Genomic DNA, 13,561 nt, shown 5'->3' on the forward strand with positions numbered 1-13,561 from the left:
AAAAAACAGGGTAGCGTATCGTTTACAATATTTTAAAAGCTGAAGCGTTGATGTATGAGTTAATTAGTTTACAGACTAAGATTTTTTTTTTTTAATTTTAAAAACAGATTTAAAAACAAACTGGCTTCACATCAAGAAGCAGGTTTTCCATCTATATCTATACATAAGCATCGTGATGAGAAATTACTAATCTTTTGATTCCTCCTCCTCCTCCTCCTCCTCCTCCTCCTCCTCCTCTCCCTCCTCTCCTCCTCTCTCTCGGTTTCTATATTTTGTTATTCAGGAGACGAACCCTATTCATATGGAACAGTCTTAGAGGGGCCACTGAGTTTGATATTCATACTTCCAAAGAATATACTGTTCATTTGGAAGAGGTAACAGAAGGTAATAGTAAATACAAAAAGAAAAGATGAGTTGTTAGAAAAGAAAAATTTGATTGTATTTAATTCAAATTTCATTTGGTTATGTAACGTGCCCCATAAATCAAACCGAAATGAATTTCATAAATTTATACGAACATAAATCGGTACGATATTCACAAATTTAATGGATTTCATGTTTTGAAGTCATAAAGAGTCTACGTCGAAAAAGCTTGTTTATGGTCATTTTTGTGTTATGAAATTTTACAGATAATAAAACGTCCACTCGGACACTGCTGTGATGTGCTTTTGCATCTTTTATTGCTTATGTTTGTGCCTGCGTCTGGACGAGAGAGGAGAGAGAGAGAGAGAGGAGAGAGAGAGAGAGGAGAGAGAGACGAGAGAGAAGAGAGAGAGAGAGAGTGGCCGCCTTTCAGTTTGTGACTTATCTGTCCTTGACATATTTTGATGTCTGCGAGACAAAATGGGCAACGAAGGAAACCTTCAGTGTAGTGTCTGTATAGTTCAGTATGGAAAGATATATATATATATATATATATATATATATATATATATATATATTATATATATATATATTATATAATATACATTTTATATATATAGTTTGTTTTTCGAACTTGTAGTTTCATTGCACCTATCAGTGACATTACGTTTTAAAAATAGGAAAAATATATATTGAAGGTAGTGGCTTTAACGATTATGATTATTCTGGTGTCATTTTTAGGTAAACTTGTATCCAAATTGAATAGAAATTGGTTAAAATTGATTGTTTGGGATACATACTGTATTTAATATATTTGTGATTCATAAAGTAGTGTACTAAGATTTTTGCAATCCAATTCAACTACGATGTCTCGTTTTATTTTGTTTAACCATATTGTTCAGTATTTCTTGAGATTCTGAAATCTTTGTTGAGTCTCTCTCTCTCTCTCTCTCTCTCTCTCTCTCTCTCTCTCTCTCTCTCTCTCTCTCTCTCTCTTCACTCTTCATGTGTATGTGATACTGGTTTCCTATATGCATGTTGCACCTACAGTGTGGAAGCCTTCAACGTTGAGTGAAATATTTGATGCATAACGTTAGTACGTTAGTGTAGAAATTACATGTGCGCTTGCGTGCATGTGCTACTTTGTTTTGTCTAGGTATGCAAGGGAAATGTTCAAAATGTTGTTATCGAAGTGTATTGCACCACTCGTCAGACGCAAGCACAAAGAACTTTGACCACTTTTGACGTGTTATTCGTGCTGGCGCTGAATAACCCCCACAGCTGCAGCTCTTAAGCCTGCCCAATTTAACTTGTAAACGAAGAAAGTTGGATATTGAAAGTATAATAAATCAGCTGGCGAAATGTCAACGAAGTTCATACTGGCAGTGTATATATATAAACAGATTCTTTGCTGGGTCGACTAGTGTTATGAATCAAGCAAAGAAATTTCAGTTGACCAGGAATATTGAATATTAAGCCTGCTACTTCTCCCTTGTCTCTAGCATAATTTTTGTTTTATAGAACGTTATTGTAAAATTAAGAATTTCTCTGTTAATTTAGAGATTGTTGTATTTTCACGTCAAAATCGTCGTTTTTATTAATGAAGCTCATTTGTTTTCTGGAACGTATAACAGCAGTGCACTTTCATGAAACAAAGCACTTTATACTAATTAAAAAGCCATTAAAACTTCTGTTAAATAATGTTGATATATTTAGTCGTATTGACATAATTTATTTTTGATGTTACATGCTTGCTTGTCTGTTTGTAAATTCTCTCTCTCTCTCTCTCTCTCTCTCTCTCTCTCTCTCTCTCTCTCTCTCTCTCTCTCTCTCTTGTTGCTTTGAATGATCCTAAATATTTATTGGAGCTTGATCAGTAATGAAACGGACAAATGTTATAATTTATGCAACACCCAGATAAACAAAGCAATAATGCTTATGCACACTGACAGTTTAGAATTCCACCGACTTAAATTATCTCTGTATCCTTCCGATGTTGTCCCGAAGCTATAAAATATTTAATATTTCTGTTTATTTGAATTAATTAAATGTATCCAGTTCTCAGTAGTGTTCATCAAGTGCCCGTAAAGGCCTCATTACGAAGCCTTTCAGCTGGAGAGCGGTATTTTAAGCACCTGCCGCTTTGTGTATATTATATCGTTTGCGCAGGTACTGTTTCATCATGTGTTCTAATGAGGTTTGACAGGCCTGGGAGGGGGGAGAGGGGGGGATTTGGTGATGTGGTTGAAACATCATCACATCATCTCTCTCTCTCTCTCTCTCTCTCTCTCTCTCTCTCTTTTCAGATTGCTTTCGTGGGCTAACTCATTCTCGGAAATATCAGATTCTCTCTCTCTCTCTCTCACCAGATTGCTATCGTGGGCTAACTCATTCACGGAAATAGCGCTAGTTCTCTCTCTCTCTCTCTCTCTCTCTCTCTCTCTCTCTCTCTCTCTCTCTCAAAAGCTAAATAATAATAAAGTACATATGAATACAGTCTCTCTCTCTCTCTCTCTCTCTCTACAGAATGCTTTCAAGGGGTAACTCGTTCACGAAAACGTCAGCTATTTTGTATTGCAAAATACTGCATTCGCTAATTTGAAGTCCCTGCGTTCAGGGACTCCATCAATATTCGTTAAAGCTGAGAGCGATCATTCCTTCCTCGCTTTGCTTCTTCATCAAGAGCTCCTCGCTTCCTATTAGCGGAGAGAGGCTTGTGTTCATCTCCTAACGATGATTTGTCCCGATATGAGGCGTGGCGGCCGTAACTGAATAGCAACGCTGATGACGACTCTCTCAAGTAAAGGCTTTGCAACCTGTCATTAGTCTTTGGAGGTAACATTCACTTTACTTTTTCGTGTGTCTGTGTCCTTGGCATTTTGACCCGGAAATTCAAGGATCCCCGAATTTTGTGTACGTCACGGTGAATTGATTCGTGTGTATTCACTCTACGTCGCCTTTTTATTTCGTTTTTTTCGTTAATTTAATTAGGTTACTTTGTTGAGTTGGTTCTGATGATTCCGTGCAGAATAGTTTTCGTCTGCCTTTTGACATACTGTTTGAATGATCGTGTTTTGCCTTGAAATTGGTCTGTTTCCGTTTCTATTATTTTTTATCTTGTTACCTGTCCTGTTTTGGAGCTTCATTATTATTATTACTAGCAAACATATGTATACAGAATTTATGTATGAAAATTCGTAAATTAACTAGTGCACGGGCATAACCAGCCCCGTTTCAGGGAATCCTTCTCACCCCCACCCCCTTTCGGAGGGGGGTGTGGGAGGTAGGATGAAACCCCATTATAAACCATCTTAGGGGTCCCCACTTTAACCCTGCCAAGTTTCATGCCCATTGGAGCAGCCGTTTGGCCGTGATTGAATGACAGACGGACGGACAGACATTACGCCCATTATAGTAAGATTGTGTGTGTTATTGTACATTTGTGTAAAGAAGTCGTCTCATTTTCTGGCGAATGTTGTTTGTGTTATTTAACATTTGTGTATGCCATTATTCACTTAACAAGAGAATACCTAATATTGATCAGTAATATTCCTTATGTGTGAAGCTTTACTTCAGGCAGATAGATAAAGTTGAAATGTTTATTTTCCCTCTATTTTGACGCCGTTCCGTGATCCGTATATATTTCATTTTCAACAGACTTAAGTAAGTCGCAAATTATATTTATAGCATTGTGTATGAAAGGACATTGATACCCTTTGTGTGCTTAGTTGTGATTTACTGTCTCTGAGCAGTCACCCTCAGCACAAGAGCTGTTTTGCCGTGTCACTGTGCGATGCTGGGTGTTGGCGGCGCCTAGAAGGAAGGAGATTATATGCTCTGTCTGAGATCGGAGGATTTGCATATTGAGAGAGAGAGAGAGAGAGAGAGAGAGAGAGAGAGAGAATAGAAGTAGTAGTAGTAGTAGTAGTAGTATTGATTTCATGATGTGCAGAATGTAGATCAGGCGATACATCCCAAAGTGAAGATATGCTTGGTGAGGAGCCAAAAATGTTTTGAAAGCTTAGACGGATGTCAGTGGGTTGGAGAGATCAGATTTTCTAACATTTTTAGAAATAATTTTTTTATCGAACTGAAAAACAATTGAAATCATATTAAAATCGTTTTCAAGTTTATTATATGTTTATGTCCTTTTCAGAGGCATTCATAACTGGAAATTAAAGTTACGTACATTGACATTGGTCATAAAACTTATCTTTGTCCAATTGAATTTAAATTCGAATGTAGAATTTTTATAATCGTCGTAATTTCGACGATAGTAATAATTTTATATTTGGTGGTCTTCAAATGTAAAACTCGCAGACATCTCTCGGGGGGGGGAGGGGGTGGGGGAGGGAGAGTTAAGATTTTATAGTTTGGGACTTGAGACGTTAGAAGTTTCGTAGGGATGTTTCGGTCAAAATTATAGTTGCCTAGGGAAAGTTCTCTCAAATCAACTTATATTATCCTCTCAAATCAACTTGTGCATTAAGATGTTCAGGCTGCACGATATGAAAATTATATATATACACCCATAAATGTGTTTTGTGTGTATATGTATGTACGTATATGTATATATATAAAACTTTATCACTTAAACGATTGTTCTGTGCATTAATACAATTAATAACCAGACCTCATTTAAACTGGGTGGTATCCGTCGGAGATATTTATTCAGGAAAAGTTACTCAAGCTTTCCAGGACTAATTCAAGCTTTCCAGGACTAACAGATCTCTGTTTTTCCCAGAAAGCTTGTAACTTTTCTTGAATATACATACATACATACATACATACATGCATGTATATACATAGAGCGAAATCAAGAAGTGTTTCTGTTGGAACTTTGTATTTCAGAATAATGATGGCCTTATTTTAAGCAACAAAGATGATCCCGATTCCGACGGATCATCTGAAACAGAGTTTCTACTCAGGAGGAAAGGAAACTTACCTCCTTCAGAATTTTTAGAAAAGCGAGAAGACTTCCCCCCGAGGGAACGTTGAGTTTTGGATGCGTAATTTATCTCTTAGAATTCTTGGAAGCTGCTTCTCAGAAGAGGGAATAAACTTAATTTCGTAATGGCATGAATAGGGAGAAGTTTAGAAAAAAAAAAGTTTTTTTCCAGACCCATTTCGGCCAGTCGGAGAAATTTTTGGAGGTATTTCCTGAGCTGTAGTGGGTCTTGCAGTTTCGTTGTCGATACTCTTGTGTTTAATTAAGCTGGAAGGTTTTGTATTGTATTAATTTTTTTAACAAGCTTCATTATAATGTCCCGTGGAGGGTCGGGCCGGGTTGTATATTCCCGAATTGTAGCCGAGTTACTTTGGACCTTCCCTGAAAAAAGCAGGACGCCTTATCTTAAAAACAGTGTAAAATCTTTTTGAAAATAATCTCATCATGTTTCCCACACACAAATTATTTAGCTGGTTAATTCAGTGAACTAACCTATCCCAGGGGCCTGAAAAAGCTCCTTGTGAACTAACCTAACCAACCTAACCTAACCTAACCTAACCTTACCTAACCTAGGGGCCTGGCAAAAAAAAAAAAAAAAAAAAAACCCGGGCAGGTGCAATATTAGTATACATCTCGGTAATTTGCGTCCGGGTCACGCCACGTGACCCAGGAAGCGTTAGGATTGTTATTTTTTTTCAACAATGTCGAAGATTTAAAAAAAAATGCAAGCAGAGGCCATGGAAAGGACCTCCTCAGAGGATGATACGTAGTATGCGTGACGCTTTGAGATTTGTTTGGGCACAGGATACTCGAAAGAATTTTCCCACTCGGTTTGGTGACGCTGAAGTGTTGGGCTTGAAGAGTCTCATGTCTTCTAGAGGGGAATATAGTTGAGAAAGTTGTAAGGGCGTGATATAAGTAGAGATAGATATTCTCTCTCTCTCTCTCTCTCTCTCTCTCTCTCTCTCTCTCTCTCTCTCTCTCTCTCTATATACATATATATATTATGTATATATACACATAATTATGTATAAAGTATAAAAGGCCCATGAAATTACTCAGGTTTAAAGCTAAGGACTATATTTTTCGGTGGACTAACTTCCATCCTTATCAAGTACCTTATCAAGTAGTGGAAGTTGGCCCACCGAAATATAGTCCTTCAAACCAGTGTGTTTCAATGGGCCTTGTTTTATACTTGAGACGTATCCTGTTTTAACAGAATTTATTTACATATAATTATATGATTGTATTATATGTGTATGTGTGTGTCATGTAATTATTTAATTATATTATATTTGTGTGTGTGTCATATAATTATTTGATTTTATTATGTCAGTATGTGTTGTATAATTAGTTTATTTTATTTTATCTCTGTGTGTGTCATATAATGATATGATTATATTATATCTGTGTATGGTTGTCATATAATTATGATTATATTATATCTGTGTGTGTTTTGTCATATAATTGTATGAATATATTGTATCTGTATGTGTTTGTAAAATAGAGAGAGAAAGGGAAAAGCAGAAATATTAAAGATGCCAGTATAGATTGAAAAACAATGAGTTACATTTCTCTGTGTTATTACGTTTGTCTCTCTTGGGTGGTACACAATTTTAACATCGTTTAATGTCTTAATGTCTATTTTATCACTTGAGACAGAGCTCTTCACTCCCTGAACTTCCTAGTGGTAATTGCTTTTGCATTCTTCTTTTTGCAGGAGGAGCACCCTACTCCCTCGTCATATGAAGGGAAGCCGCGGCGCTGGCGGGGGGGAAGAGGACGAAGACAGCAGTAGCGATCCGGGCGGTGATGTCCTTGACATGTCCCGACCCCCGTCTCCTATCACTCCCACTGCTGGTGCCACCACCACCTCCTCCTCCCCCTCCTCCGCCGCCGCCTGCTTCTACCACAACACCCTCTCCACCACCTTTCACAAGAGCAGGTCAGTTCAGTTCAGGTCATGATGCGTGGGATTGGTGGGTGGTATCCTCTCTCTCTCTCTCTCTCTCTCTCTCTCTCTCTGATGTTTGACTCGTTTGGGTTTTTGTAATGTGTTTGAGCATATATAATATATATATATATATATATATATATAGATATATATATATAAAATATATATATATATATATATATCATATATATATATATATTAATGGAGCTATTTGACTGAATCATAAGATTAATTTACCGTAATGCGTACATAGATTAGATTTAATCATTATATTTTTATTCGCCCGTGAGCATCTTTGTAAATAACTGAGCACACTGTGGCTGAGTGTGGGGTGAACGCTTACTCGGGGAGTAAGTTTACAAACTACTTTGTTGTTGTTGTTGTTGTTGTTGTTGTTGTTTGGGGGTAGGAAATTCCTATGCAAAAGCCTAAAAGGTCTGAAAAAGTTGTTTTGCGTCGAGTTAAAGATACAGAAATCTTTGGATAGGATATTTATGATTTATTTATTAGAATGAAAATTTTAAAAAGTAAATCATTCCTAATAAAATGTAGCATATTTATTGGTGAAACAGCGCTCTTATTTGACCGTATTATTTAGCACGACTTTCGATTAAGCTGGAGGTCGGATCACGCCCTGTTCAACTGGATATTGCAAAAGAAGGTTGTTGGTAGAACCGAATTTTACGAATTCGTAAGCATAACGTAAATACGGCAAGACTTTTCAGGTATCGAATACTTCCCAGTGTTGACATCTGCCCGCGGTCGTTGCATCAGTGATAACGACTTCAAATGACAGTCGTTACGAAGTATATTCTTTGTTTGCTTTAAACCATCGTGAGAGAGTGTTTATCTTTGTGTTTTATAGACGTATAGGGGTTATTTACACGACGTTTTCAAGATAACGTTATTGCAGGAGAGCGCCCCCCCCAAAAAAAAAAAAAAAAAAAAAATCTCGATCGTGGGATTTCCATCAAGGAAGTTCGATTAAGAACGTCCTGTATAGAGGCGCTTTTATGAGTTTTTTTTATTTTTATGTTTGTTTAAATGGTAGTTTTTTTATTTATTATTTGTTTAAATGGTGCAATTCTAGAAGTTTAATGTACCAAAATGACGAAAGAAGTGGTAGAGAAAGGGAATGATTATGAGATAGAGACAAAGGAAAGGGAGTTTCAGACAAAGATTAATTTAGCAATGAGACTCAAGGTATAGGTATTTATGTTCAGGTGCTCGCTTGATAAGAGTGATCACTCTAGTTTGTTGACAGCGAATATCGAGTTGATTATGCAGCGTCAACATTAATACAGCGACAAGCAACCTGATCAATAAATATGATTTCGTGTTCATTTGTGCCTCCTTAGTTTTTGTTAAGTGAGTATGTGCTTTGGTTGACTGAGCAGATGCGTTTATGGTAGTCAGAAGACATTCAAGTTCTATGATAACATTCTTTTGTTATTGCTTCATCTGATATCTGTTTGAATATTTTGAAGTTAACATTTTAACATCTCGGCATTGTGCGAATGTTGGCTTCGAGCTCTTATATAGGTTCCTGAGGTTCCTGAGAGAGAGAGAGAGAGAGAAGAGAGAGAAGAGAGAGAGAGAGAGAGAGAGAGAGAGAGAGGGATTTACAGGTACAGATGTGTGTGTGTGAGTGTGAGTGTACGTGAGAGAGAGAGAGAGAGAGAGAGAGAGAGAGAGAGAGAGTAATGTTTACAGGTACAGATGTGTGTTTGTGAGAGAGAGAGAGAGAGAGTATAATATTTACAGGTTCAGATGAGAGAGAGAGAGAGAGAGAGAGAGAGAGAGAGAGAGAGAGAGAGAGAGAGAAAAGCGTGTTAGATTACCCCGTTGCAATTACCGGACACTTCCAGGATATAATGCTTCCTGCTGCCAGCACAGACCTATCAGGCTATCAGTTCCCGGAATCGGGTACCTCTTTGGAACTAATAGTAATTATAGTGTTCCAGTCTTGGAGGGTCTGCGTCCGTCATTCTATTGAGCGCGGAACTTGACAAGTTAGAGAGGAAAAAGCTCTTAGGTTCCAGAAAGTTTAATAATATGAGTATAATGTAGTCAGAAACTCCCAACAGTTGAAATTAATCCAATTATAAAACTTTTGGAAAATTTTGATTTAATATAAATAAGAATTATAAATGAAAACAACTTCAGTGGTTAGGTAAAACTATTTTAATAATAGTGCTACCAATGCTTTTCTCTGTTCATATATCTTTTAGTTAGGTGTTGGAGTTTATGTAATTGATTTGTCTATCCTTTTGTCGATAAAAATGGAGGAAAACGCAAACTAAAAATAAATACAAGTAAAAATTAAAAAGTAATTAAATGAAAATTTAGATTAAAGTTTTAATATACTAGAAAATAAAGGAAGTGAGTAATACAGTAAAAAGACAATACTTGCAATTATAAATGAAATTGGGTAAATCGTGAACTTTAAAATAGATATAGGTTAAAATTAAAGAAGAAATTACATTGAATTTTAGGTTAAAGTTGAAATATACTAGAAAATATAACGAGTGAATAATGCAATGTAGAATAATACGTGAATTTTTGCAGATGGAGAAATCTGAAAGTTAAATCAGATACAGTGAAAAATTATAGAAGAAATAATGTGGAATTTTAGATTAAAGTGTAGTAAATATACTAAGATATACAAAGAAATAAGACAGGTGAATACTGCAATGAAAAATAATATTTGAACTGAAAAGCAGAGTAAAAACGAAAAGCAGCTGAAGAACGAGAGTACAGAATTGTTAGCAGTACAACAGACAAGTCTTCGTCTACCTCCTTTTTCACCTCAAAAAAGAAAAAGTGAAATGGAGAAAGTCAGGTCAGTCTGAACATAAAAGATAGTACCCTGTAAAATCCTGGCTTGGGAGAGGATGGATGGTTTCTCTTTAAAAGATGAAACTGGAGCTAGACAACAACAACAACTACAACTTGTGTGGTGGTGTACTGCTGGCAATTGTGTAATTCTGTTGTTTTTCTCTCTCCTCTATTTTTGGTTTTTACGTTTGTGTTCTTTTTTGTGTGTTAGCCTCCTTGTTTCCTGTACATACATACATACATACAATATATATATTATATATGTATATGTATGTTTTGTATATGTAGTTCAATTCCCAGTGTGTGATATATATATATATATATATAATATATCTATATATACTTATATAATAATATATATATAACATATATAAATAAAGGTTTTTTCCCACGATGGAAAATATGAAAAAGCGAGATAGCCAATTAATTTCGGTCCTGTTCGGACCCTTTACTGAGGCAAACTGATTTTACAGAGGACAACATAGTCAAAAGAAGGCTTAATATCCAAACTGACACTACAAGATTAGCAATTAGGGCAATTTTTCTCTACAGAAAGGAGGAAACACCTGAGGGTAGCCACACCTTTGGGGGACACACGCATTAAACAAGTTATTCTTCCAGAAAACAGTACATTTTGAAAAAACATACATTTTGAAAAAACACGTAAGCATATACAATTTAATATCATGAAATTTACACAATTTTTCCCAAAAAATTATTATTAATGAAAAGACGAAAGAAAATATAAATATATATATCGTGCAAGAGAGAGAGAGAGAGAGAGATAATATCTATATACATGTGGGACTAATTTATTAGTATTTCATTTATTTTAAGATCCTTCATAAACATCTTACAAATATATGGGTCCAAATGGTACAATCCCAGACTAAGATTTAGGTAGTTTTTATTAGTGATTTGTATAATTGCCGATTCCAGTAAATTTCTTGAAACATAATCATTAGATCTAGCAATTACCGAGGTATCACCCCAATTAATACAATGAGATTTTTCACTTGGATAAACAGTGCATTTGAAGTCTGGGCTGTTCTAACTGAATACATATGCTGCTTAATACGTACACATAAATTTTTACTTGACTGACCAACGTAAAACGATGGGCAATCCTTACAAGGAATTTTGTAAATGATGTTATTTGTTACGGGACTATTCTTAATTAACATATCTTTAATGGTATTGTTATAGGAGAACACTACATTAACATTAAACGATTTAAATATTGATTTTATGGTTTCAAATCCACGAAAGTAAGGTAAGCTAAGTACATTTTTAGGTATATCTTTTTCATTAATAGCAACACTATAAAACTTTTTGTGAGCTTTTTGATAACATAAATCAATTATATGGGTGGGTAGCAGAGATCGTTTCCTATCTTTTTATGTATTCTATTTCTTGGTCAAGATATTGTGGACTCGTGATACGCAAAGCGCGTAGGAACATAGAAGATAAAATTGAAATTTTAATATTAAGATGGTGGCCAGAATAAAAATGTACATATGTTAAATTATTTGTGGGATTTCTATAAATACTGAATTTGCATTGGAAAGATTCTCTATGTATTAATACATCTAGGAAAGGGATGACATTGTTATTTTCGATTTCAACAGTGAATTTTATGGATGGCACTAAATTATTCAATTTAGACAGTAAATCATATACATCAATACCAACAGGTAAGACTACTAAGATATCATCGACATATCGATACCATTTTAAGGGGACAAGTGTGATATTCGGGAGGTGTTGTCTCTCAAAAATTTCCATATATAAGTTTGAAAGGAGAGGTGATAAAGGGTTACCCATGGCCATACCAAATATTTGTTGGTAATATTCTCCATTAAAAATAAATCTGCAATAAAAAATACATAACTTCATCAAGGAAATTATGTGACTAACGGACATAGGCAATTCATGTAGTACAAGTTCATTACTTAAATATTCTAGCACAGAGTCAATAGGGACTTTTGTAAACAAAGAACATACATCAAAACTGACAAAGATATCGCTAGGGTTTAGTACAATATTATTTAATTTTTCCACAAGATCAAGAGAATTCCGGATGTGTGAATTAGATACAGTTCCTAGTAGAGGGGATAACAATTTAGTAAGATATTTAGATAGTTTATAAGCAATTGATCCTACAGTACTAATAATTGGACGAATAGGTTTGTTCTCCTTATGAGTTTTGACTAGGCCATATAAATAAGGTAATGAGAGACACTTTACAGTTAACTTACACAAAAGTTCTTTTTTATCTTTAAGAATTTGTTTGATATTGATATTAAAGTTTTTTATTACTTGGTCCAACGGATTTTTTGCGAGTTTTTTGTAAGTTATTTCATCCTCTTGTAAGTATGCATGCGTGATATGTAGTCAGTTTTGTCAAGAACCACTAAACTATTGGATTTATCAGCCTTGGTAATGTGTAAGCTATTATCATTCTTCAATTCTTTTAAACTTTTTCTGTAGCAAACGGGGAAGTTATTTTCATGATAGGCATGCGTAGCACTGTATGTCATGCCTTTGATAATGTCTAAATGATAAGTTTGAAAAATACTGTGACCTACCACAAAATCATTTAGACATTATCAAAGGCATGACATACAGTGCTACGCATGCCTATCATGAAAATAACTTCCCCGCTCGCTACAGAAAAAATCCGTTGGACCAAGTAATAAAAAACTTTAATATCAATATCAAACAAATTCTTAAAGATAAAAAAGAACTTTTGTGTAAGTTAACTGTAAAGTGTCCCTCATTACCTTATTTATATGGCCTAGTCAAAGCTCATAAGGAAAACAAACCTATGCGTCCAATTATTAGTACTGTAGGATCAATTGCTTATAAACTATCTAAATATCTTACTAAATTGTTATCCCCTCTACTAGGAACTGTATCTAATTCACACATACGGAATTCTCTTGATCTTGTGGAAAAATTAAATAATATTGTACTAAACCCTAGCGATATCTTTGTCAGTTTTGACGTATGTTCTTTGTTTACAAAAGTCCCTATTGACTCTGTGCTAGAATATTTAAGTAATGAACTTGTACTACATGAATTGCCTATGTCCGTTAGTCACATAATTATCTCTGATAAGTTATGTATTGTGATTGCAGGTTTATTTTTAATGATAATATTCCCAACAAATATTTGGTATGGCCATGGGTAACCCTTTATCACCTCTCCTTTCAAACTTATATATGGAATTTTTTGAGAGACAACACCTCCCGAATATCACACTTGTCCCCTTAAAATGGTACCGATATGTCGATGATATCTTACCTGTTGATATCGATGTAAATGATTTACTGTCTAAATTGAATAATTTAGTGCCATCCATAAAATTCACTGTTGAAATCGAAAATAACAATGTCATCCCTTTCCTTGATGTATTAATACATAGAGAATCTTTCCAATGCAAATTCAGTATTTAT

General features: G+C 35.1%; 1 protein-coding gene across 11 annotated transcripts in view; it reads left to right on the plus strand.

Moving 5' to 3' along the window:
* Window positions 1-13,561, plus strand: part of LOC135194931 (uncharacterized) — a 1,136,289-nt gene that overhangs the window by 456,385 nt on the left and 666,343 nt on the right. For all 11 annotated transcript variants that reach the window (XM_064221135.1, XM_064221136.1, XM_064221140.1 and 8 more), the window contains one exon: window positions 7,032-7,256. In XM_064221135.1, coding sequence (XP_064077205.1) covers window positions 7,032-7,256 — 225 coding nt within the window. The remainder of the gene's footprint in view (window positions 1-7,031; window positions 7,257-13,561) is intronic.

This window comes from Macrobrachium nipponense, chromosome 15 (genome assembly GCF_015104395.2).
Source record: "Macrobrachium nipponense isolate FS-2020 chromosome 15, ASM1510439v2, whole genome shotgun sequence".
Taxonomy (NCBI): domain Eukaryota; kingdom Metazoa; phylum Arthropoda; class Malacostraca; order Decapoda; family Palaemonidae; genus Macrobrachium; species Macrobrachium nipponense.